This window comes from Ctenopharyngodon idella, chromosome 9, assembly GCF_019924925.1.
Source record: "Ctenopharyngodon idella isolate HZGC_01 chromosome 9, HZGC01, whole genome shotgun sequence".
NCBI classification, from domain to species: Eukaryota; Metazoa; Chordata; class Actinopteri; order Cypriniformes; family Xenocyprididae; genus Ctenopharyngodon; species Ctenopharyngodon idella.
Genome location: NC_067228.1, coordinates 35,382,095 through 35,408,840, shown reverse-complemented (window position 1 = coordinate 35,408,840; position 26,746 = coordinate 35,382,095). Strand labels below are relative to the sequence as shown.

General features: G+C 43.3%; 1 protein-coding gene across 1 annotated transcript; it reads left to right on the top strand.

The window, feature by feature from the left end:
* The first annotated feature begins 3,488 nt into the window (after positions 1–3,488).
* LOC127519407 (SLAM family member 5-like) lies at positions 3,489–7,099 on the top strand. Its single transcript, XM_051907115.1, has 6 exons — positions 3,489–3,760; positions 4,168–4,455; positions 4,597–4,845; positions 4,944–5,012; positions 5,638–5,787; positions 5,939–7,099. Exons 1-6 carry the CDS (start codon positions 3,703–3,705, stop codon positions 6,097–6,099), a joined length of 975 nt encoding a protein of 324 aa, XP_051763075.1. The 5' UTR covers positions 3,489–3,702; the 3' UTR covers positions 6,100–7,099.
* The last annotated feature ends 19,647 nt before the right edge of the window (positions 7,100–26,746 follow it).

Sequence of the window (26,746 nt, the reverse complement as noted above, 5' to 3'; positions counted from 1 at the left end):
AGGGCGAAAAATTCCATCTCATTTTCTCCTCCAACTTCAAAATCGTCTGACATCGTTGTTTTATCTTTTTTTGTTTTTGTAAAGGCCGTTTAACTTAGTCTGTGCACGTTCGCTTTGTAAACACTTGCTTGGTACTTCCACCTCATGCGTGACTTTTCCAATGTGATTACGTAATGCGTGGCGCATCGCAGAGCAGTGCAAGATGAGCATTTGTGTTTAAAAAGTATATAAATTTAATTTTTTTAGAAAATGGCCGATGGTTTCTCTAGATAAGACCCTTATTCCTCATCTGGGATCCTGTAGAGCTCTTTGAAGCTGCACTGAAACTGACATTTGGACCTTCAACCCGTTGAACCCCAGTGAACCTCCACTATATGGAGAAAAATCCTGGAATGTTTTCCTCAAAAACCTTAATTTCTTTTTGACTGAAGAATCTTGGATGACATGGGAAATTTTAATTCTGATGTGAACTAATCCTCTTATCCATGTGCTTAATCCACCTCTTCCCATCCACCACCCCCAGTCTTTGATATCTCCACCCGTAACTACTTTGACACCTTTTGCAAGACGGAAAGCAACACTGCGGTCATTGAAGACTCCATCGTCTGGCATGTCCACGCTACCTCAGCTAAAGGTAAGGTGCACGGTCACTGCTTTCCCGGTGCTTGTGTTCTCGATGTCACTGCGCAAGTATCCTTGATCCTGAAGGGTGACGAGAGCATCGGAGCTGTCATGCTGTGGCTGTCATGGTGACATTAAGCTGCAGCAGTCAGAAATCTTCAAAAGAGACTCGGAGAGGCAAACTCGTAATAAGGCAAAGACAGCCTATTTCTATGAGGGGCCGTATAGGTCATAATTATTGAAAAGCCTCTTACAAACACTAGTGAAACAAAAAACATTGATCAACCTTAGTGAAATTCATTCATATGCATTACTAAAAAAAGCCTCTGACTCAGTTAAGCACAAACCCCACCCCACAGCCGATTCTAAAGATTTCATTGGTCAGGAACTTTGTTCTCTGACAAAATGCTTTCGAGCATCCTGAAATTGAACAAGGAAAATCACCAAACTGTCTTTAAGATTTCAATATTTCAAAATGTCCCCACGGAGACCTTTTTGGTTCTGCAAGTTTTTGCTTTGTTTTCCTTTACATGGAACAAAGAGGATGATATTACAGCTTTTTTCGGAGGTACAATGCAGTGTTTAGAGGACATTCAAAGAGCTGTTGATGGCATGAATATGGAAAGCCTGCTCAGAGGACTTGAGGACCACACAAGAACCATGCATTCATTGTTGCAAGCTGTAAGAGCTGTGGATATGGACAATTCCTGTTTACGGGAACTGGAGTCCTTGGACAGATGCTTGTCTTCACTGGAGCAGAGATATGGTTCCATGCAAAGACCACCTGAAGGGATGGACACAGACAACATCTTGGTGTTCAGCCATTGACATACACCAGAATCAGCCTATTTCCCTGTCCACCAGGTACAATGAACTAAAATAGATACTTCTGGTCAGGGCGAAACGAAAACAGACATTTACAGAAAAGACTTTCGTTCATTTTCAGAAGACAAATGAAGATCTTTTTAATAACAGAATGCTGTCAGATTTCCTTCCATAGACTGCCTTTGCACCTACCACTTTGATGCTTCAAAAGCTTCATAAAGAGATATGGAAAACTAATCCATATGAATCGAGTGGTTTAGTCCAGATTTTCTGAAGAGAATCGATCGCTTGTTATGATGAACAGATTTAATTTAGGCTTTTACTCACACGTAAACATTGATCAGCAAACATAAGCAGAAGCTCTACTGAACCTGAATAATTCACAAGAACAAAACACTTCAGGAAGCTCAAACATGCTGTGTAACACACGAGAATGAACCTCATTGGTTACGCAGCACGTTTGAGCTTCTGGAAGAGGTCTGTTCTTCTGCGTTATTCAGGTTCATTGGATTCATATGGATTAGTTTTCCTATCTCTATGAAGTTCTTGAAGCGTCAAAGTGGTAGTTACAAAGGCAGTCAATGGAAGGAAATCTGACAGCATTCTGTCATCAAAAATATCTTAATTTGTGTTCTAAAGATGAACGAAAGTCTTATGAGTTTGGGACGACATGAGGGTGAGTAATTAATGACAGAATTTTCATTTTGGGGTGAACTAACCCTTTAAGGCATAGTTGAAGCCAGACTAAAAAGATTAAAAGAACTTGTGTAAACTTTGGTGAATCCTCTTTGAATGAGGGACTTTCACTGAACTTTACACTGAAGCTGTTCTGTCATCTTTTACATAGGGTGAATTCAGGGTGATGACTTTTTCCAAGTCATCTCAATGGCAAGAACTGTCCCAAATTGTTTATTTGTTTACACGTTGTATTACAGTATCTTTACTGTTATATAGTAAAGATTACTGTATTACAGTAATTACATTCTGTCATTAGTAAGTGACGCAAGCGGTGAACAACAACCTGTGTATAATGGTATAATGGTCTCTCCATGAGAATTTTCACACTGAAAGCGATCACAAAATTTCACACAAATAATATGGATTGTTGCATAACAATATAAGTAAACAAACAAACAAAACACGCAACTTTAATTTCTTTAATTTTCCCTTATTTTTTCCCATGGATTTTCTCTTGGGGCTGCTACTGGTCATGGACTCATGTGCACTGTTTACTCTGCATACCCCACATTACGTGCGATATATGTATAGGGATTGCATATTAGTTTGACATGTTGCCTCTCTGTCACTATATTCACATCTCCTCCAGATGGCAGCATTGCACTGAAGGAATGACAGTGTCACGTTCATCTGCACTGGTATTATGAACCTCATTATGAGTGACAAATTCATTTGATAGAAAAAAACCTGGACAGAAAATACAAAGTAAAAGTAATTTTCAAAGACTTTTAAAAATAAGAGATTAAAATGATTGTGATCTATTGCAAGAAAAAAAAAAAAAAAATACATAGGTTAGCCATGCATAAATTAAGTGCTTTAAACTAACCTTTATTGGACATTAATTGCGTTCATATCAAGTGTTTCGTAAAATGTTTAGAAATAGATTAAAGGTTTAGTTCACCCAAAAATTATTAGTTCACGCCAAAAAGATGGCATGAGGGTGAGTACATCATGGGATAATTTTCATTTTTGGGTGAACTTTAAGCACTCTCTCTCTCTCTCTCTCTCTCTCTCACACACACACACACACACACACACACACACAGACTTTCCGTAGACATAATGATTTTTATACTGTATAAATTGTACATTCTCTCCCCCTACACTAACCCTACCTCTAAACCTACCCATCACAGAAAACTTTCTGCATTTTTACATTTTACATTTTGAAAACTGTTTTCCTCATATGGACCAAAAAAAATATGTCCCCATCAGGTCAAAAATGTACTGGTATTACTATCTTTGTGGGGACATTTCCAAACAATAACAATTTTTTTTTTTTTTTTTTCTATTTTAGATGTCTTTTAAATGAAGAGAACAGATTTTATTTTCTATACTATTCTTTTCTCAACATACACAATAAGAATGATATTCAGATCTCATTATAATCTCCACTGAATTACTGTCAGCGTTGGAGCGTTACCCGCACACACTCCCAGAGACGCACATACAGGAAACTAGACCACTAAGAGCTTGACATCTTAAAACAAACCAGCTCACTCAGAGACCGGTGTGAAAATGCTGCAAAACTTGACATTAATTCTCCTCTTCAGTTTAATCTTCATCTTCTCCTCTGGTAAGTTGTTGATTAATTATATATATATTTTCTCTAATGCCACTTGTCTGATTATACACAAATCTTTTTCACAGTGAATTATTTCTACACCAAATAAGAAATTATTTGTGTGTTTTTTGGTTTTGGGTTATTACTTTCAATTAAAAACCATTCACATTTCATAGCAATCTATATGGTTTCATATGAATATTTATTCACCCAGTCATGTGTTTCCCATGTAAGACCCATTCCTTTGAGTAAAAGTGTTTTAAGATATCAGTCTTTTCTCTTGCGTGTGTCTGTGTTAAATCAAGTCATGTCAGCAATAGTGAAAAGTGATGACTGTGCTCGATACGCAACACAGCAACATTTCTCACTGTGTTATTGATCCTTTTGCTCAAACTTTTTATACCACTTTATTTTTTTAGGTAAATTTGTATCTTCATGTACCTACAAAGCAGAGGGTGACAATGTTGTGATTCGACTGGGTGATGAAAAATTACCACAGGACAGCCACTTGATCTGGACACATGATAAAAGGAGGGTGTATTCAAAAAAGGGCTCAAATGTTAAGAACGAAGGGCTCACCATTAACCACTATGGGTCCCTGATACTGGAGAACATACAGAAGAGCAAATCTGGGGAGTACAAAGCCGAAGTCTTTGACAAAGATGGAAAATTAATAAAGAAAACCGTAGAGAAGATCTGTGTTCTAGGTACGTACTAGCTTGTGATCTGCTGCGATTTAAACCTGCACTGAAGGCAAATGTAATTTCTTTCCTCTTTTTTTTTGTCTTTTCAAATCTAGACCAAGTGTGTCTCAGCATTAAGACTTGCTGTTGTTGTGTGTGTTTCAGAGCCGGTGCCTGAACCTTCAGTCACAGTCGAGTGTGTAGAAGAAGGAGTCTATCTGACTTGTATTCCAGTGAATAGCAATGAGGTTTCTGTGTCCTGGACGAAAAATGGAGAGAAGTCAAACACGACACATGCTGTTTTACATGTCAGCTCGTCTGAGCTCAAATCTGGAGATAAGTTCTCATGCACACTCAGCAACATGTTCAGTGAAAAGACAGCAAAAGATGTTCAGCCGGTGTGCTCCAACACAGGTTCATATATCTAAATAAATCATTCTACATATATATCATGTATGACAACATTGGTTTAATTAGTTGACTCAAAGAATATTTGTATAATCCATTTAAAGGTGTACATGCAAATGAAGATGAGAACAGAAAAAAAGAAGAGAACAGCAACAATGAAAATAAAGATGATGGTAATTGTCTATTTCTGTCACAAAGTTTCTCATGATCATGTTTCCTGCCACAGAGCTGCCTTTGAGGAATTTCAGTCATGAAGCTGCTTTATTAACCTTGAATATTTGTCAATTTAAATTATATCATTATTGTAAAAATTTTATTTTGTTAAAAAATAAAAATAATAATAATAAAAAAGATCATATATTACATTTACATAAAACATATTTCAGTAATTTGAAATACTTTATTCTGTTTGGTCAATCACAAAATTCTGTGAATAAATATTTTTTGTATAATGATGCTAAATTGTATAATTGAATGTTGTCACAGACAATTGTTTTTCTATGTCACTGTCAAAGTTTTATGTCTCTCAAATCACTCCATAGTCACATATTAAAATCATTTCAGCTCAGATCAATATTTCATGTCCATTTAGTTAGTAAGCAGCTGTGTAATAAGTGGTTCGATATACAGACAGACGATCATTACAGTAAACTCTTTCAGGACCTGCTTACTGTCCTGTTTATGCTTAAGTTTGTGCAGAAAGTGAAATTGTGTTTTTACATCTTTTTGCAGTTGCTGAAATGATAAATGGTGGTAATGATAATGTTTTTTGTTTGTTTGTATTTGATCCTTTTTTAGATGGGACTGAGAAGAAATTACTATTTGGCTTAGATTTCTGGTGGATGCTGGTGATCCTGTCTGGAGGAGCAAGTTTCCTTCTCATACTCTTCATCATCTGCCTAGTCTGTGTCTGCCGCTGCTGCAGCCGAAGCAAGAGGAAGGCAAAAGGTATAAGTTCCCACTGAACTGTTTTCAGAAAGCAGACATAGGTCTGATTGAAGTAATAATGTCATTCAGTGTGGATGTGTTTCTGAAAATTCTCAAACCAATCATTCAAAACCAATTGTTTCTCATTCTGCTGTATCTATCTGTTCCGCAGAGGAAGCAGAGTTTCGACTCGTTTCTCTAATGCCAGATCACGCAAATCAGCCTGATGAGCCGTACATGCAGAGTAGCGAATCTCAAAGGCCATCCAAAAGCCAGCGTCCTCTTCCGCCCCTGCCCAGCCCTCGAGGTCCACCTGCTGTTGAACCCCAATAAGAGAAAAACATGACCTTCTCAAGACTTTGAGGCCAACAAAACCCATGCTGAATGAAATATTGTTTATATGTTTTAGAATTGATGATAATGCACCAGTCAAAAATTTGGACACATAAACTCATTCTTTATTATTACAACTTTAAACAATTTATAATAACTGTAACTTCATCAATACAATGAAAAAGCACAAATGGAAGCCTGAAAAAAGCTTCTTTGTCAAGATGTGATGCTTTTAAAAAGTACTTGATTAGTGCCAATTTGCTTGGCTATTGGCCCTGTGTGATCGGTCTGTACGTTTGTTTGGGTATGTTTGAGTTTATATGACTTTGTTTTACATATCTCATATTTAATTCTGAACAAACAGCATTTCTAGTTCCATAAATGCTTTGTAAATATACGCAACTCACTGAATCTAGGTCATTTCCGTTGATTATATGAGGATCTGTGTGACATTTTCTGATTGTGCTCACCGAGACCACCTTTGTACATGCAAGCACAACAGACTTTTTGCACTTTTCCTGTTTTAACTGATGTCACTGAATTGTGGTCGCAAGATCTGCTTCAGAAAACAGCATTACACACATCTCTCATACACAATCACTCAGTTCTGTACACTTACTGTTCGTGAAACCTTACTTACTGTTCAGTAGCCTCAAGCAACACAACTGAACAAAAACAAATTACAAGTTAGCAAAGTTACTTAAAATGTATATTTTATATTCATGAAACAGAAAGGGGTCTCACTTTATGAAAAGTCCTTTATCTCACTGTTTAAATAACAAGTTTAACGTTAAACCAAAGCATGAGTTACACTGAGGTTTCCCACATGTGGCAAGTGTCAATGTGATTCTGACATTTGGTTTGAACTTGTGAATATGTGGGTATTTGTGCTTTCATCTGTCTACTGTATTGATCTCTCGTGAAAATGTATTTGAATTTTCTGTTGTGAGCTCAACATATCAAAAGAACAGTCAAATGAATAAACACATTATGTCTGGAATCCAACTGAAAAGTGAGTGGGATGTGGGGGGTTTTAGCAGTCACAAGGTTAACCTGGTTATGTAAGAGGTCAATGGAACATGTTGGTATCATATTTCCACATGTTCCTAAATGAGTAAAATGATCTCATGAATATTCATCTTTGTTTTTGCATGTTTATTTTTTCTTTAAAACTTTATTGTTTTCTTATTTATGTAGCTAATAGCTAATAAGAATAACTTGGATTGTTTAGCACACTTTTGAAGCATGACTTGCATGTGATTCTAAGTTACAAACACTCTAAACAGTGAAAGTATTGTTTGATGCACAGGTGCATTGACCTGTTTTCATTTGGATTTCCTTGCTCTTGATGTCTGAAGTGAAACTCTCACACTTGTACCCATCTAGTTGTGTTCAAAAACAAAAATATCAGTTATGTATTTTCATCTCTGGGCACAAACTAATAAAGAGTAAACTAATTAACTAGATATATTACAGTTTTTCTTAATCAGTTTGACACATTTCTCCAGATGAATGTAGTTGCTCTCAAAACATTTAACAGTAAACTAAACATGCTCTTATGTTGGCAAAACAGTTCAGTATTCACTGCATAATGATGCACTGCAGTTTATTCTATTAATGCATTTGTCAAAAATAAATACTAACATCAAAACTACAAGTGTGTTCTCTGTTGATTTGATAACAAATTCAGCTGTAGATACACAAATACATGAATGAAAATACATGTTTTCCATGTTCTTTAATTGTGTTCATCAAAGTTCTTTAATAATGAGTTTAGCTGCATAATGATGAGTTGAGTAAAAAAGAGCTGCCATTGTTTTTTCCTGATATGTTTGCAATTAGCTGGGTTCCCACTGAATTATTATTTGATGAGCTGGATGATGTAATGTTTCAAGGTGTACAGTCTCCGCTGGTTCAGCTCAGTCCCAAGTCATTTTCATCTCTGGTTCAGCCCAGTCCCAAGTTGTTTTCATCTCTGCTGGTTCAGCTCAGTCCCAAGTCATCTTAGTCTTTGCTGGTCCAGCCCAGCTCCAAGTCTCCTTCATCGCCATTTTGCCAACTTTAAGTCTCCTTTGTCATAGATAATACTGCCCAGCCTCCCTCTCACTCCTCCTCCATCCAGTTCCTTGGCCTCACCTCCGCTGTCTCCTTTCATTCTTCTGCTCCTCCTTCAGTGGTTCTGCCTTGATGCTCTCTGCTCCTCCAACCCATTGCCTCCACCGTGGTTCCATGATCCCTTGTCTCCACCAGGTTCTATCATCCCTCAGGCTCGTTACAGCAAGAAATAATATTTAAACCTATAACATTTTACACAGATAACTTTAAAGTTAATTAAAGTTAATTTAAAGTTATGTTTAAATTTAAACATAGCCTATAATATTTTTATTTCACAATTCTGATTTTTTTTCTTGCATTTGCGTGTTTATATCTCCCAGTTCAGACTTTATAACTCGCAATTGTAAGTTTATTTCACAATTCTGAGGGGAAAAAAGTCAGAATTGCAGGATATAAACTTGCAATTCTGAGGAAAAAAGACACATCTCACAATTCTGTTTTTCCTTCTAAGAAATGTAAGATATAAACTTAAAATGAATTTTTTATTCTTTTATTCTGTTCCTTCCATAGACTGCTACTGATGTCGTTTTCTGCAACCAGGTAGGCTCCGCCCACAAAAAGACTATATATATGGTCTATATACTAAAGCACATGAAAAATAATTTATTTTAATTTCAACTTAAGTGTGTTGTCCAAAATGGCATTTGTTAATGTATTTTAAATGTGCTTAGTCTTTAATATATATTGTGTGCATTAATACACTTGAAATGTATTTTTCTTTTGAATTTCAATACACTTGCTTATACAGTATAATCTAGTACAACTTATTGTTGAAATTTTTATCACCAGCTCCTGGTCTAAACTCAACTAGTGTCAGTTTTCTACATAATATTTGACATAAAATGTCATTAATGAAGTGCTGTATTTGTGATACTTAATGCAATAGTGCTGTACTTTACATATGTGTATAATACTTTTAATATCATTATGTTGTTCTAAGTCGATTAAACATATTTAATTGCATTAATTGATTACCTTCTGTGACCTCTTGTTCTTTTTCTGGACCAAAACCTTAAAAAGTACAATTAAAGTCATATTAAAATACATTAAAAAAAAAAAAAAAAAAAAAAAAAAAAAAAACAGTTTAACATAGAAACTTGTATAGCTACAAAACTTACTGTACACATAAAATATGAGACAAACATTTAAGTATCAGTGCTTGCAAATATGATTTACCTTGTAAAATATGCTCAAAGAGTATGAGCATTTTTTCCATCACCTTATGTCCCTCAGGTGGGAACTCAAAGGGACACTGGACCTCCGCTGTCCACCTATGGGCCTTTGAACACTTCCCCAGTAGCAGAAGAGGAACGTATCCCAGCACTTTAAGTTTTTCCATCTAAAATAGAATGTCAAACAGTACAGCTTTCAAAAATGGTTCATAATTCTTAAAAAAAAAAAAAAAAAAAAAAAAAGTTTAAAGAAATCTGCTTAGCCTGATGTCACGCTTAGCCAACATGTGTTTTTTCTTGCTTGAACACAAAAACAGATTTTTTTTAAAAATGTCCAGGCTTACTATCTATATTTTACCATACATACATTTTGAAAGGCTATTCAGACTGTCAACTTTCAACAATATCCAAAAACAGAACTTGTGATCCATAAATGCATGCAAGTCTTATTTCAGAAAACAACAACTACCAACAACAAAAACAAATCATGGCTTCTGCTAAAGTTCCTTTTAAGGAACGTCAGTTCACTTGGTGGCCATATTTGCAACGCCTCCAGGCAGCTTTTTTTTTTTTATTACTTATTTACTTGAATGGGGAACTCCTGAAGTCTCAAAACATATTGTAAAATTAGCAATGAATCAGACATGAACGGTGTCATAAGATCAAATAGAGTTAAACCTGTAGATTTTGTTTTGATTGAGTCATTGTGCATGTGCAGAAGTTCTACTTTCTCTGGGAAATGTGGACACTGGCGTAAAGTTGAACCTGGCATTTGGACTATACAAAAACAAAACAAAATGTGTAAATTTGACATAGCATAACAGACAGACATCACATACAAAACTTAAAGATAAATTAATCTTTGATAAGTATATAGTTTTTGAGAGTATATATATATATATATATATATATATACACACACACACACACACACACCACCATTCAAAAGTTTGGAAACGGTAAGATTTTTAATGTTTTTAAAAGAAGTTTCGTCTGCTCACCAAGGCTGTTATATAATTAAAAATACAGTAAAAACAGTAATATTGTGAAATATTATTGCAATTTAAAATATCTGTTCCCTTTCAGTCGGTCACGTTCGACGTACGTCAGTAGTGACCGACGAATTGGGATATCGCTAGAGAGCCCTATCAGCTTCGAGTGAACTACAACAGGCCAATGAAGTTGGCGTGCGATATTTGCATAATGCGCACCGCCCCCGCCAGGTGGTATAAATAGGGGAGCAGATGCAATCGCACTCTGTCTTTCGCTTCGGAGCCAACCTGTGTGTTCCTGCTGTTAGTCTGAGAGTGACTTCGCAAGCCTTTGAAGAGCTTTTGTTCTACAGTGCTGGCTTTATGGCACCTTACAGCGAGGCCGCGAGCTTCCCAGAGTGAGCTTCTCGAGCTGTTATACAGCTCTCAACTGCTGTTTTCACAGCATTATTTGCCCCGTTGGTTTGCGATTTGGGCCGGTTCCTCTGTGTGTGTGACTCAGGGAGTGAAAAGTGTACCTGCAGTCACATCGCGGCTGTTCCCTGTGTGCTTCGGCACAAAGAACAAGAGCTTCTAAAAGAGCTTCACAGACAGACACTGCGTCTTTTTCAAGACGTCATTCTGTCTGTGCGTTTCTGGAGGCGGTCGTTTCCTATCCTCACTGACGGCCACAATCACTTTCTCTCATGTCTGCTTAGCGTGCTGAGACTGTGTTTGTGGGTGGTTCATATTCTCTTGTAAAAAAAGAGAGCATGCCCATGTCGGCGCGTTGTTCGTCTTGCCTTTCTCGTAAGGGCTTGAGCGCTCAGCGCGCCGTGTGCCGTCGAGCTGCCGGCTGACAGCGCGCGTTGCCATGGCAACCCAGCGCGTTGTTCGGCGCTCTAGATGCGTGGTCGAGACTCGAGTGCCTCAAACGAGGTGGAGTCCCCTCACCTATTCCCCGATCTAGTTTCTCTTTCTGAATCAGAAAAGTACTACTTTTGGTGAATAAGCCAGGGTGACCAGAGGATCACAGTGGGGCATTACCTGCCGAGCCAATCTCCGTGGGCCCCCCACTCCTCTAGCGCATCGCAAACATGCTGTGACTGTGTTCGTGGGTGGTTTATGTTTGGTAAAAACATGGCCACGTCGGCGCTCAGCGCCGTGTGTCGTTCAGTTAGACGACCACGTTCACTCTCTCACATGGCTGGTAGCTTCTGGGTGGATTGCTGGTCCTTCTCATGGGGGACCTAGCATCTTAGTCAGGGCTCCAGCAGAGGATCAGATGTCGACTGCTACATTGGAGAGAGGGTTGTTGGGCTCTGGACATGAAGATGAGGCTGAGTGTCCCACGGTTGTGATGTGCTCATGCTGAATCAGATTCAGAGTTAACGACCATGCTTTCCCGGGCCCCTGGGGGCGTGGTGTGACGCGTACTCGCCTTGCCCCGCCCCCTGTCTTAGCCTGGACGTGCATGAAAAACTTGGCAGTTTAGAAGCCTTTCTTGGTGCCAAATATGGAACACCAAAAGGGTCATATCTGCATTAAGTTTTTTCTCTCTCACTACCCTCTGTGGTGGGGTGGCAGTGCTACGGGCACACCACCTCTGCCCTGCATGGGTCTTGGCCCCCGGCAAGTCTGTGGAAGGCCAAAGCACTCATTGCATATGGGTAGTTCTGAGTCGGGGTTGAGCTACGCATGATGCAAGTCATAGCGCAGGCCCCTGGCCAGACAATGTCTACCATGGTGGTCCGGAAACACCCCTGGCTAGCCTTGCAGAGGTGTGTCATCGTCTAAGTACGCTTTCTCGATGCTCTCATCTCACAAGCTGGCCTAAAATCCAGCCCGCTCAGCCCGCAGCCAAGCCACTTGGCTAGCGAGAAGCGGTCCTGGAGAAACTGGTGACCTGGAGCTGAGGTAAACAGTTCTTCGGGAGACGATGCCCGCATCGCTCCCTCCCCGGAGGAGGGCCGGGTGGAGAATTTTGGTTTGTTCCGCCGCTGGCTCTCCGGAGACCAGCGGTGCCCACGGAGTAGAACTGTTTTCTGACCCTCCAGGTCCCAAGAGGGCGCGGCTGGCAGTGCGCGAGGCCCCACCTCGCCACTCTCAGCCCCCTCTCACTTCGCCAGCAGGTCCCAGTGTGTTGGTTGAGGCCGCCTCCCATGTGCCGTCTCCCATTCACACTGCCACCTTGCAGAGTCTGACCACACTACGGGCCGCTATGCCGTCCGAGTCGGGTCCAGCACTCTACCTCGCTGCCCCACGCCCGGTACGTCTGTGGTCCATTTGGTCCCGCTGGTTCGGTGTCTGGAAGCCTGGCTAGCGCTTTCCAGCCCGTCCCGCTGGCTCATTTGTACCATCAGACTCGGCTATGCGATTCAGTTCGCCCGGCGTCCCCCGGTGTTCAGGGGTGTCCATTACACTCGTGTGTCCCTGGACAATGCACCTGTTCTCTGGGCGGAGATTGCTGTCCTCCTGGCGAAGGATGCAGTCGAGCCGGTCCCTCCAGCCGATTTGAAGTCAGGGTTCTCCAGCCCCTACTTCATTGTACCCAAGAAGGGCGGTGGGCTACGGCCAATCCTGGATCTGCGTGTCCTGAATCGGTCCCTTCTCAGGCTGCCGTTCAAGATGCTTATGCAGAAGTGCATTTTCAAATGCATCCGTCCCCAGGATTGGTTTGCAGCGATCGACCTGAAGGACGCGTACTTTCATGTCTCGATTCTGCCTCGTCACAGACTCCTACGGTTTGCGTTCGAGGGTCGGGCATATCAGTACAAAGTCCTACCCTTCGGGCTGGCCCTGTCGCCCCGCGTCTTTACGAAGGTTGCGGAGGCGGCCATTGTTCCGCTCAAGGAACAGGGCGTTCGCATCTCAACTACCTCGACGACTGGCTCATCCTGGCCAGCTCGTGGGAGCAGTTGTGCGAACACAGGGACATGGTGTTAGCTCACCTCAGTCGGTTGGGTCTTCGGGTCAACTGGGACAAGAGCAAACTCTCCCCCGGGCAGAGGATCTCTTATCTCAGTAGGGAACTGGATTCGGTCGCCTGGACCGCGCGCCTCTCCGAGGAGCGCGTCCAGTCAGTGTTGACCTGCCTGAGTACGCTCAAGCGCAGGACGGCGGCCCCACTGAAACTCTTTCAGAGGCTCCTGGGGCATATGGCATCCGCAGCCGCAGTCATGCTGCTCGGATTGCTTCATATGAGGCCGCTTCAACACTGGCTCCGCGGCCGGGTCCCGAGATGGGCGTGGCAGCGCGGTACGTTCCGTGTCCCCGTGACACCGAACTGCCGTCGCACCCTCACCAAGTGGTCAGACTCTTCGTTCCTGCGGGCTGGAGTTCCCCTCGAACAAGTGTCCAGGCATGCTGTGGTCCACACAGATGCCTCTGCCACGGTGTGGGGGGCCACGTACAACGGGCATGCAGCATCGGGTCTGTGGACGGGGCCCCAACTGCATTGGCATATCAATTGCCTCGAGTTGCTAGCAGTACGTCTTGCACTGGGCCGCTTCCAGGAGCTGTTGACAGACAAGCACGTACTGGTCCGCTCGGACAACACTGCGGCCGTTGCGTACATCAACCATCAGGGTGGTCTACGCTCCCGCCGTATGTCGCAACTCGCCCGCCATCTCTTGCTATGGAGTCAGAAGCATCTGAGGTCGCTTCGTGCCATTCACGCCCCAGGCGTGCTCAACCGTGCAGCCGACGAGCTCTCACGGCAGCCTCCGCTTCCGGGCGAATGGCGACTCCGTCCCCAGGTGGTCCAGCTGATCTGGCAGCGCTTTGGCGAGGCACAGATAGATCTGTTCGCCTCCCAGAGACTGCCCACTGCCAGTTCTATTCCCTGACCGGCGGCACGCTCGGCATGGATGCCCTGGCAATCAGCTGGCCCCGGGGCCTACGCAAATATGCGTTTCCCCCAGTGAGCCTTCTCGCACAGCTCCTGTGCAAAGTCAGGGAGGACGAGGAGCAGGTCTTGTTAGTGGCTCCATACTGGCCCACTCGGACCTGGTTCTCGGACCTTACGCTCCTCGCGACAGCACCTCCCTGGCCCATTCCTCTGAGGAAGGACCTCCTGACTCAGAGACGGGGCACCCTCTGGCACCCGCGTCCCCACCTGTGGAAACTCCATGTGTGGTCCCTGGACGGGACGCGGAGGTTCTGAGTGATATCCCGCAAGCGGTCGCAGACACCATCACTTCCGCTAGAGCTCCTTCTACGAGGAACCTCTATGCGCTGAAGTGGAACCTATTCGTCGAATGGTGTTCCTCTCAACCAGAGCGAGAGGACCCCCGATCATGTTCGGTCAGAACCGTGCTTTCCTTTCTGCAAGAGGGCCTGGAGCGAAGGCTGTCTCCCTCCACCCTCAAGGTGTATGTTGCCGCTGTCGCCGCACATCACTATGCAGTTGATGGTAAATCGCTAGGGAAGCACGATCTGATCGTCTGGTTCTTGAGGGGGGCGAGGAGACTAATCCTCCCTGGCCCCCCTCTGTACCCTCTTGGGATCTGACCCTGGTTCTTACATCTCTCCGGGGTCGTCCCTTCGAGCCTTTGCAATCAGTCGAGTTAAAAGTACTGTCCTAAAGACCGTCCTCCTGGTTGCATTGGCCTCGCTCAAGAGGGTAGGGGACCTGCACGCATTTTCGGTTGACGAATCGTGCCTGGAATTCGGGCCCGGTGACTCTCACGTTATCCTGAGACCCCGGCCTGGATATGTGCCCAAGGTTCCTACCACTCCCTTTCGAGATCAGGTAGTGAACCTGCAAGCGCTGCCTTCGGAGGAGGCAGACCCAGCCCTAGCTTTGCTCTCTCCCGTCCACGCTCTGCGCCTGTACGTGGACAGAACGCGAAGCTTTAGGACCTCAGATCAGCTCTTTGTCTGTTACGGAGGCCAGCAGAAGGGAAAGGCTGTCTCCAAGCAGAGGATGGCCCACTGGATAGTGGACGCCATCGCCCTGGCGTATGAGTCCCAGGGCGTGCCTTGCCCGCTCAGGTTGAGAGCCCACTACACCAGAGGAGTGGCCTCTTCCTGGGCGCTGGCGCACGGCTCCTCGCTGACAGATATCTGTAGAGCTGCGGGCTGGGCGACACCTAACACGTTCGCTAGATTCTATAGCCTTCGTGTAGAACCGGTATCTTCCCGTGTACTCGCTTCCACCAGCCGGTAGACGCGAAGAGCCCGTTCTAGTGTCGGCTTGCAATGCCACTCCCGCCCCCTGGGCCGGATACGTGCATCCTTTTTACTCCAGTCGAGTTCCCCGCTTGGCGAACCCTGTCGAGTTCCTCCGCCTCCCCCTTCGGCTCGGACATTGCGGAGTGTCTGATGCCAGGCCAAACCTCCGTCACCGACGTTGACGTTTGGCTGGGTTCCACATGTCGTGACCCCTCCACGTGAGCGGTCCCATGTGTGTATTTGTCCACGGTCAACTCCCTACGGCGAGCCCGTGTCTTTCCCTAGCAGAGCCAGCTCTGCTGTCACCTGTCAGATGAGTCTCCCCCCTACCCAGGTGGAGCCATCCCAGGGACTCCATATGCGTACTGCCCACGGCCAGTCCATATGTGTACTCTCCACGTAAATTCCTCCCCTACAGGTGGGTAGTGGTCTCCGCAGCGTCCCCTACGGGTTCGCTTCCCCAGTGTAGTCTAGTTTACTTAGTGGGTATATCGGAACAGCAGTAGACTCTCTCGGCGTAAGCTCGCCCCCTTCCCCGTCCCACTGGTGCGCCGGGTGGCTAGAGCTTGCGCTGGGCACTGGAAGGGGTTCATACTGTGGCGCTTTATTTGGGATCCCAATTCGTCGGTCACTACTGACGTACGTCGAACGTGACCGACTGAAAGGGAACGTCTCGGTTACGTATGTAACCCTCGTTCCCTGAAGGAGGGAACGGAGACGTACGTCCCGTCGCCACAGTTGCTGTACCCTCGCTGTAGTGCAGACTAGGTTGTCTCCTCAGCGAAAAACAGAGTGCGATTGCATCTGCTCCCCTATTTATACCACCTGGCGGGGGCGGTGCGCATTATGCAAATATCGCACGCCAACTTCATTGGCCTGTTGTAGTTCACTCGAAGCTGATAGGGCTCTCTAGCGATATCCCAATTCGTCGGTCACTACTGACGTACGTCTCCGTTCCCTCCTTCAGGGAACGAGGGTTACATACGTAACCGAGACGTTTTCTATTTGAATATATTTTACAAAGTAATTTATTCCTGTGATGCAAAGCTAAATTTTCAGCATCATTACTCCAGTCTTCAGTGTCACATGATCCTTCAGACATCATTCTAATATGATGATTTGCTGCTCAAGAAACATTTATGATTATTATCAATGCTGAAAACAGTTGTGTACTTTTTTTTTTTCCTTGATGAATAGAAAGTTCAAAAGAACAGCATTTATCTGAAATACAAAGCTTTTGTAAAATTATACACTACCATTCAAAAGTTTGGGGTCAGTAAGAATTTTTATTTTTTTGAAAAGAAATGAAAGAAATTAATACTTTTATTCAGCAAGGATGCATTAAATCGATCAAAAGTGACAGTAAAGACATTTAGAATGTTACAAAAGATTATATTTCAAATAAATGCTGTTCTTTTGAACTTTCTAATTATCAAAGAATCCTGAGAAAAAAATATTGTACACAAATATTTTGCCCAATAGTACACAATAAATGTTTCTTGAGCATCAAATCATCATATCAGAATGATTTCTGAAGGATCATGTGACACTGAAGACTGGAGTAATGATGCTGAAAATTCAGCTTTGATCACAAAGTATAAATTACTTTGTAAAATATATTCAAATATAAAACTGTTATTTTAAATTGTAATAATATTTCACAATATTACTCTTTTTACTGTATTTTTAATTAAATAAACGCAGCCTTGGTTAGCAGAAGAAACTTCTTTTAAAAACCTTAAAAGTCTACCTCTCAAAAACGACACTTATTAAAGAATAATACAGACTAATTTATTTTCATTATCATGAAAAGTATTTCAGGGATGGCCAAGATAAACACCCTAAAAAGTATGTGATTGTGCAGGGTTGTTAATCCACACATCTGTGATCTACACGTAATGCCTGCATGGACATAAAGTAGTGTGATCTCATCATAACGTAACCAAAAAACATGATGCGCACAGCTGACCCTCACTAAATTTTGTCCCTAAAACATTTAATGAGAAATGATTTTAAACTGATATTAACCGCCTGACAACTGTAGGCTAATTTGAGTTATCAAGAACTGATACTTTTTTGCTAATATATATATATGTGTGTGTGTGTGTGTGTGTGTGTGTTTTTGCTAATTACTTACTTGGGTATTCTGATGATTGACGACTTTGATGATGATGATGCACGAGGTCGCACGATGAGGGGGCGGGACATTGATGATGGCGCTAAAAAATGTTTAAACATTTGATTGGTTTCCAAGCGGGAGTGGGTGGTTCCTGAAAAAGCGAAGGACTAAAAATCAGGGCAATACACTTTTTATATTTATTTATTTATATATTTATTTATTTATTATTAATACTTTTACTATTACAAATACAATCACAAACAAAGAAACAAAAATTCGTGTAACATTAAACAAGCAAAAAAAGAAAAGAAAAGAAAGAAAAGCAGAGAGCAGATTAAATAAAGCAGACATATAACTAATTCACATTGAATTAATGAAGCTTCTGCAAGCATTTTTCTTTCCCCGTCGGGGATTGTTTAAACTGTATTATGATTCTCAGTGCGTAATAGATGTAGTAGCAACATTCGTCCCCACTAGAGATGATGAGTAAGTTATATAGCCTACAATAAATTTCTGTAAAAAAAAAAAAAAAAAAAATATATATATATTCTAAATAAGTCTTCTAAATCAATATTTCTGCATATGCTGCTTCGGCACCTGCACGAGATGAAATCGTGAATCTTCGTTCGATTGAAGGGGCGGGACGATGATGATGATGACGTTGACTATAATAAATTTCTGCGCGCAATACATACGCATTTTCTATCAATGGAAGTTTAACGGGAGGGTTTTGCGTACCATATATACGCCAAATGTGACTTTGGCGTGTAAATACTACGCCGAATGAAAATGCAAACTCGTAGTATAGATACGCAGTAGCAGGAGACTGGGTTGCACTACCAGATGCTATAGATGTCGCTCACCAACTGGGTACCAAGCGCGCTAACAAATCGAGGCCCCGTGCAACAATCATTTGCTTCACAGCCAGGAGATTCAGAGATGCAGTTTGAAAGCGGCTAAGAGCAGCAAGTTTCTTCGGAACCAATGCATGCAGTTTAAAGAGGATCTGACGAAGGAGGACAGAGACAGTAGATTGAAGTTATGGCCTCTGATCAAAAAAGCCCGTGATGATGGAAAATCTGCTTACTTTGTCGGAGGTCGTGGATTCATTGAATGTACTGAAGTGACAGGGTGAGAGGAGCAGACAAAGGACTGATTTCGATATTTTCTCAAGATTCTCAAAACGTTAATTTCTATGTTTATATTGCTGCTATAAACTCTAATAACTACGGACATTAGTTTACACTCAAGTTCGGGTCGCAACTTCGGTTTGAAAGGGTGTGACCTTCCCGTTTGAATGTTTCACAGTATTTAAATACTGTTCGTTTTGTTCTTTCATAATAATCTGGAACTTTAAAGAGACATGTTACGTTTCGTCAGCCACCGATAGTAATTTTGAGTTTAAGATTATTTTCCTAATGTTTATTTAGTGCTGCTGAAGGTGCTGATCTTGATACTACTCTGATTTCAGCGTTTATATATTGATCAGGTATTTAATTTGTTTAATATTCTTTAACTACTTTGTCATATCTATCATTTGTTTCGTTTAATGCTAAAAGGAAAGCTCTTTTTCATTTTGCTAGACAATTTAGGGCAGATTTTTGTTTTGTACAAGAAGCTCACTCTACTAAAGAGGATAGTAAATTTTGGACATCACAATGGGGTAATTCGGTATGGTTTTCTCATGGGTCTGAACACTCAGCTGGAGTTATTACCTTAAAGAATAGATTTCATTGATTGCCATCTTCAGTGTATTTAAATCCTCAGTTTTCTCTGTTCATTGTTCTGCGTCATTAATGGTTAAGTTGTAGTGTTTGAAAGGGAAATCCACAAAAATAACTGTCCATTGCCTTTTCATTGCTATTTTTTGCTTGTAAATCCTGTCAGTAGTTTTTAATGCCAAAAGAGGGTTTGCGCTGGCTCAAGCTGTTAGTAAATCTGGCTAGTATTTATATGCATCTCAAAAGCATCTCCTGTGATTATTTTTCATTTTATTGCTTTTTTAAAGGGGTGGTTCACTGGTTTTGTTCTAGGCTTGATTGTGTTTATGGGGTGTAGTTTATGTCTTAATGCTTTTTCATATATTTTACCTCTATTCTAGACCGCTGTCTTCATTGTCATTTGAACGGCCCGTTGGCTTTCTGGTCCTATGATACTACTCCCTCCAAAATACTGTTGTGCTTTAGTCTTTCCTTTAACAGGTTCCGAGGAGGCGTGAAGAGAAGCACACAACAAAGCGAATCCGTTTCAGGAACTTTACTCATTAAACCACAGCTTTACAACAGCGGGGGTTTATGCTCTTGCCCAGCGCTGATGGGTTTATATACAACCATCCGCACCGAAGCCTGCGAGCATACTGACGCTAAACATAAACAAACAGTGAACTAAACCCCGCGTGATGACGTAGCCACATCTGATTGGCTAATACAGAACTTAATATGAATACATGAAATAACAGTAACACAAACAACTTATTTTAATTAACTAACACTATAACACCACCCCCCCTTTTTTTTTTTTAGCTCTGCAGAGTCCCTTCTGCACCACTGAAGGTGAACAGTTAACTTTTCTTTTCCACTATTTTATTTTTTATTTTTTTTTATTATTTTTTTTTTTTTTAGTCCATATAACGACTTGGGGCTCGAACAAGTCGCCCCCTTTTTGTCTTCGTCCCCTCATTTCCACAGGGACTAGGGTCAGAGTGAGAGTCCGTTACAAGAAGGGTCGGAGGTTCTTCCGACACAGTGTTGTCAGAGGATGTAGGGTTTGGCACTTCTGCCTCTATGGCTACAGGTACCTGAGCAGTTATTGGAACCCGGGAGACTTCCTCTGTGCAGGTGTATTTGCGTCGCAGACGCTGCATCCAGTCAGGTATGTGATCACTTAGATAGGGTTGCAAGCGATCATGATGCAGTACTTTTTCACTTCGTCTGTCCCTGACTCGGTAGAGCACTGGTCCGAGGCATGCTGTGACGACGAATGGCCCTTGCCATGGGGCTTGGAGTTTTGGACTGTAGCCCTTTTTCCTGCTACTGACTCTCATTAACACAAGATCACCTACTTGATGGGACTTCTCTCTGGCTCGTAAGTCATAGACCTTCTTCTGGCGCGTCTGAGCAGAGTGTAAGTTCTGGCGCGCCACTTGATGAGCCTGCTGCAAGTTAGCTTGCAGTTCCTGGACAAACTCAGATGTACCTTTAGCTCCCCTGGTAACCTCAGCCGTCCTTAACCAGATGTCATGTGGCTGGAAAACTTCTCGCCCCAACATCAGCTGATTTGGTGTGAAACCTGTTGCTGAATGCACAGTGCTCCTGTATGCTGCAGTGAGTAAGGGAAGATGTTCATCCCAATTACGCTGACTTTGGTCCACGTAGCACCGTATCATCTGCAAGAGCGTTCTATTGAATCTTTCCACTTGCCCGTTCGAAGCTGGATGATATGGTGTGGTCCGGGTCTTGGTTACTTGTAACAGGCGGCAAACCTCTGTGAACAGCGAACTCTCAAAGTTCCGTCCTTGGTCAGTGTGAATCTCAAGGGGAGCACCAAAGCGTGAGATGAAGTCAAACACCAACCTCTTTGCTGTTGTCTCAGCTCCTTGTTCAGGGACAGGGAACGCCTCTACCCAGCGTGTAAACTGGTCGATTATAACGAGGATGTACCTGTTGCCTGACTTGGATTCTGGGAATGGTCCTAGGACATCAAGGTGGAGTCGATCCATAGGCGCACCAGCCTGGTAGTTCTGGAGTTTGGCCCTTCCCATTGGACTGGTTGTCTTACAAGAACTACACTGTGGGCACTTCTTGACGAAAAGGCGTACATCGCTCCCCATATTGTACCAGTGGTAACGCCTGCGTAGGCGCATAAGCGTCTTTTCCTCCCCTACATGACCTGCTTGAGCTGGATTGTGACAGGCTTGGAGAACCTCATTCTTTAGGGAAACCGGAACAAGTAAGCGCAAAGATGACATACCTCCAGTGACATCATCCCAACGGTAATAGAGGACCCCATCTCGCATCTCCACCTGAGACCAACACAGCCAGTACTTGCGAACCGCTGGGCTCTGCATCATGACCTCTTCCTTAGCAGGCAAGGAACCATCAGACATCCATTTATGGAGAACAGAAAGGTCTGGGTCAGCTAATTGTTCTTCCCTGAGACTTTCGAGGCTCAACGGTTGCAGCCAGTTTGACGAAGGACCTGGGTTGTTATCACCTGCTTCATTAACAAGACTGGGAGTGTTAGTGCAACTAACCTCATTCTGACAGTCAAGAGAGTGTGTGCGTCTTACTGCCAAGGGAATAACATCATCGACATCTTCCTCGAATCTGGCCCATTGATGGTGGAGCTTTCGACAAAAGGGACAGCCCTTGCATGGCAAGCTATCTAGCTCTCTTCCTGCTTGATAACAGTCACATGGTTCCTCATCCAGAGTCCTTCGGGACAGTGCGTCAGCGTTGGCATGGTGTGTCCCCGGCCTATGCTCGATGACAAAGTTGTACTGGCTGAGTTCTTCAAGCCACCTAGCAAGTTGGCCTTCTGGTCGCTTATACCTGTATAGCCACGTTAGACTGCTGTGATCCGTCCTTAAAATGAAGTTAAACCCCAGCAAATAGTGGCGAAACTGCCTTGTGAATCTGACAACTGCTAGGAGTTCTTTACGTGTGACACAGTACCTCTGGTGTGCTGGTGTGAGGAGACAGCTGGCAAATGAGATAACTTTCTCTTCCCCCCACTGTAACTGTGAGAGTACTGCTCCAATACTCTGGTTGGACGCATTGGTGTCCAGGACAAACTGTCCTAATGTAACTGGGAACACCAAGATGGGTGCAGTTGTGAGGCTCCTTTTAAGATTTTCGAATGCCTTTTGCTGCTCCTCCTCCCAGAAGAAAGGAGTCCCTTTCTTGAGTAGCATTGTCAAGGGTGAAGTGATTTCAGCAAACTTGGCAACAAACCTCCTATAATAATTGCACAGACCCAGGAAAGATTGGAGTTCCTGGACACTGGTTGGGGTCTTCCACTCCCTAACGTCATTAATGAGGGCTGGATTGGTCTTAATTCCTTCGCCGCTCACAACGTGACCAAGAAACAGGACTTCATCCCTTAGCAGCTGGCATTTCGAGGGCTTAAGCTTCAGTCCATATTCCTGCAACCTCTGAAAAACCTCTGCGAGCCGTTCTATACACTGTTCCACATCTTCACCAAAGATGATTATGTCATCCAGGTATATCAGCAAAGTGTCCCACTGCAACCCTCGTAGAACCAACTCCATGGCCCTCTGGAATGTGCTGGGTGCGTTACACAGACCAAAAGGCATCCTGGTGTACTCATATAGTCCATACCTCGTCACAAAAGCAGTCTTGGATCTGTCTTTTTTATTCATTTCAATCTGCCAATATCCTGACTGAAGGTCGAGTGTCGAGAATGTCTTTGCACCACCCAGCACATCCAGGCATTCCTCTATTTTTGGTAGGGGATATGCGTCTTTAATGGTAAGATCATTAAGCTGGCGATAATCTACGCACCAGCGGACCCCCCCCATCCTTTTTCCTTACAAGGACAATAGGGGATGCCCATTCTGAGCTTGAGGGGACAACAATACCTGAATCAAGCATTTTTTTGAGATGTGTTTCCTCCTCATTCCAGAACCCTAAAGGGGTACGTCGTACTGGCTGTCGAACAGGCTTACACAATCCAGTGTCTATGCTGTGCTGCAGAGCAGAGAACTTCCCAAGATCATCATCAGTTGCTGCAAAAACTGCTTGATGTTCACTTAGCAGAGCCACTAACAACTCTTGTTGCTGTTCAGTGAGTGTTTCGCTTGCAGAAGTGAACAATTGTCTGAGGTGCTCTGGAAGGTCAAGAGCATTTGGTGACGACACCCTTCTTATGTTGTGCTCATCTGGAGACTCACCGTCAGGGTCTTGTAGCACTGAGTCCCCACCTTTTTCATGTAACTGAGTGTCAACTGGAACTGAGTAGGCTCTCTTTCCCTCCTCTTGAGCATCAGGATATGCTTCGATGAGCACACCCAAACAGACTCCCCGTGATAAGGGTCTACTCGAAGCTGTAACATTGCATAGCCTGACAGGGATCCTCTGTTCCATGTTAATCATTATACTGCCTGAAGACACTCCATCAGCCAGGCTAACAGGCTCTAGAACAGCAGGGAGTTCTGGTTTCGGGTCATCTACCACACCCCAAACTAGACATTCACACTCTGGCGGCACAGTGACATCACTCTCTAACATCACTCTCGAAATGGCATAGTCTGGGCCCTTGCCTTCAGATATATAGGCTGGGATGAGTTCAGAGCCCATGAAAACTTTACCAGAAGCATGTATGGTGAAATCAGCAGCTTTTAGGAAATCTAAGCCCAGAAGCAGGGCATCCCGAATTGGTGCAATGCAAACTGTCCACTCCAACACTTTTGCACCTTTTGCTGACATCTCCCTTCCAGTTTCTGCATTTCGAAGACACACATTTTTCAGTCCTGAAGATGATTTAGTGGGTAATTTGCTGTATATCTCTTCAGACATAATAGTAGCTTCAGCACCCGTGTCAATAACTGCATTAACTGGTATGCCATCAACAGTCAGCAAGATCATTAAACTGGGCCCTCGACTCTCAGCTCTGCTCACATGTACAATAGATGAACTCTGCTCTGGATGTTCTGAGTTATTTTGACTTGGGGGCTCCATTTTGGTCACAGTATTTGCAGGGGGACTTGTAGATGGACTGGGGGACCGGGAGCAGTTTCGTTTGTAATGTCCATCCTCCCCACACTGGAAACATGGCCCGCTAGAAGCTCTGGTGGGGCTGGTATTTGGCTGTCTGTATCTGTTTGGCTTGAAAGAGGTCTGAGCTGCACGTCCCCTTTCTGACTGGACTGCCATACTGGAATTTATTTGTTGGGTGGGTCTTACACTAGAAAGATGAGCAACAGAAGAGGGAGGAGGCAGACGGTCTATGGCTAGTTGGAGCTTATCAACTTTATCAATGAGTGTTCGCAACTGGTGCTGTGTAACATAGCCCTGTGACTGCACTCTGCGTGATTGCAACGCCTGTGGCTCCTCATCAGAGTCCATGTTTTGATCAGCCCAGGATACTCGACGTGTCCTCCCCCTCTGATCGAAGTCTCGTCCGAGTGTGGCTTTAAAGTTGTGTTCATAAGATGATACTAGCCGTTGTGCTTCATCCAGTGATACAGGGTCGCGGTTCATAACCTCGTACGCCACTTTTTGGTTGCGCAGCCCTTTGAGAAAAGCATCAGCAGCGATTTGCTCCCTGAGCTCAGTGTCAACCCCAGGATAAGCCAAAATGATCAGCTTGTGAACCTCCTCAGCGAACTCTGAAACAGTTTCTTTAGACTGGCGCAGTTCTCCAAGTCTCCTCCGTGCTGTGGTGGGAGGCTCTTTTTGGCCAAATCGGAAAGCCAGCTGTTCTTTCAGCAGAAAATAATCTTCACGTATGTGTTCGGGTAATGAGCACAGATATCTGATAGCAGCTCCCCGTAGACATTCATGGAGTTTATCCACTCTTTCTGCTGTACTCCATCTGTAAATGACAGCTCTGCGCTCAAAAGGAATGATGAAACAGTCCCAGTCATCTTTACCATCATATGTTTCAAGTTTAGCTTTAGGTCCATCCGGAGCTCTACCACAAGGGGTTGTGAGGTGATGGGTGGGCACTGAAGCAGTTAAAGGTGTGTACATGTTTGGGCCCAAGTTGAAAGAGCCATTATAATGGCTGGGTCCCTGTGCACGGCTCCTGGGTCTTACATCAGTGCCAGGTGTAGAGGAAGTTGGACTAGTTGGGCTTCGTGCATGTCTATCAATGACTGCAAGCTCAGCAGCAAAAAGCCGTTCAGCACTTGAAGGCCCTGTAGCATCTCCGTCTGTCACAAGGATTTTATCAGGTGCAGCTGCAAGTGTGGTAGTGTCTTCATGTGGGTGTGGACCACGGGTTACTTTGCTGGCATCAGGCTGCTGCATGAGAGCAAACAAACTGGCCTCTGTCGCTTCCAGTCTTTGGAGCAGAGGTGCAATGGCATGTTGGAGTTGCTTATTTTGTTGTGACAGCACAGCCTGTAGCCAATGTGGGGGGTCTGGAGCAGCTGATGCACCAAGTTGGACTTCTGGCTCACTCAGATCCATTTGTATTACAATTTAACTTGAAAACTTCTTACACTTATTCTCTTTTTTTTTTTATTTATTTATTTTTTTTTTATATATATATTATTTCTTTTCTCTCTCTTTTTTTTTTTTTTTAGTTTTTTTTTATATATATATATATATATATATATATTATTTCTTTTCTTTTTTTTTTTAGCTTATTAATACTGAAATATATTCTGTGGCTTGTGAGTTTCAACGTAGATTTGCAGGGCTGTTTGGTATAGCGTCCGTGAAACTTGCAGCCAACAGCAGCACTGGATTTGGCAGACTGCCAGTGCCACGCCTCTCCGCTGGGGGAAGGGAAAGTCCGTGCTGCTCGTATCTCCGTGAATTCACGGTTAATGCAACGACTAACGTGGTCAATCAGTCTTTAATACTTATTCACAACGACGTTTTGCAGTGATTACAATGTCCATCGACTCAAAAAGGATGTCCCAGCAGTCCACCACACTCATAATTCGCTGATGACTGTCAATCGCGCTCCGCTTCTGACACCACTTGTTGTGCTTTAGTCTTTCCTTTAACAGGTTCCGAGGAGGCGTGAAGAGAAGCACACAACAAAGCGAATCCGTTTCAGGAACTTTACTCATTAAACCACAGCTTTACAACAGCGGGGGTTTATGCTCTTGCCCAGCGCTGATGGGTTTATATACAACCATCCGCACCGAAGCCTGCGAGCATACTGACGCTAAACATAAACAAACAGTGAACTAAACCCCGCGTGATGACGTAGCCACATCTGATTGGCTAATACAGAACTTATTATGAATACATGAAATAACAGTAACACAAACAACTTATTTTAATTAACTAACACTATAACAATACGCAGTGGGCTCAGATTGGTTAGCTGGCCCAGAGTATTGTGATTGGCTAACCGCCTAGCACGCATTGTCCGGAAACTTCACACCCCTTACCATT

Coding starts and splice junctions, on each gene's coding strand:
- LOC127519407 (XM_051907115.1), top strand. CDS start 3,703: ATGCTGCAAAACTTGACATTAATTCTCCTCTTCAGTTTAATCTTCATC. Junction 3,761..4,167: donor AATCTTCATCTTCTCCTCTG/GTAAGTTGTTGA, acceptor TTATTTTTTTAG/GTAAATTTGTATCTTCATGT. Junction 4,456..4,596: donor AGAGAAGATCTGTGTTCTAG/GTACGTACTAGC, acceptor TGTGTGTTTCAG/AGCCGGTGCCTGAACCTTCA.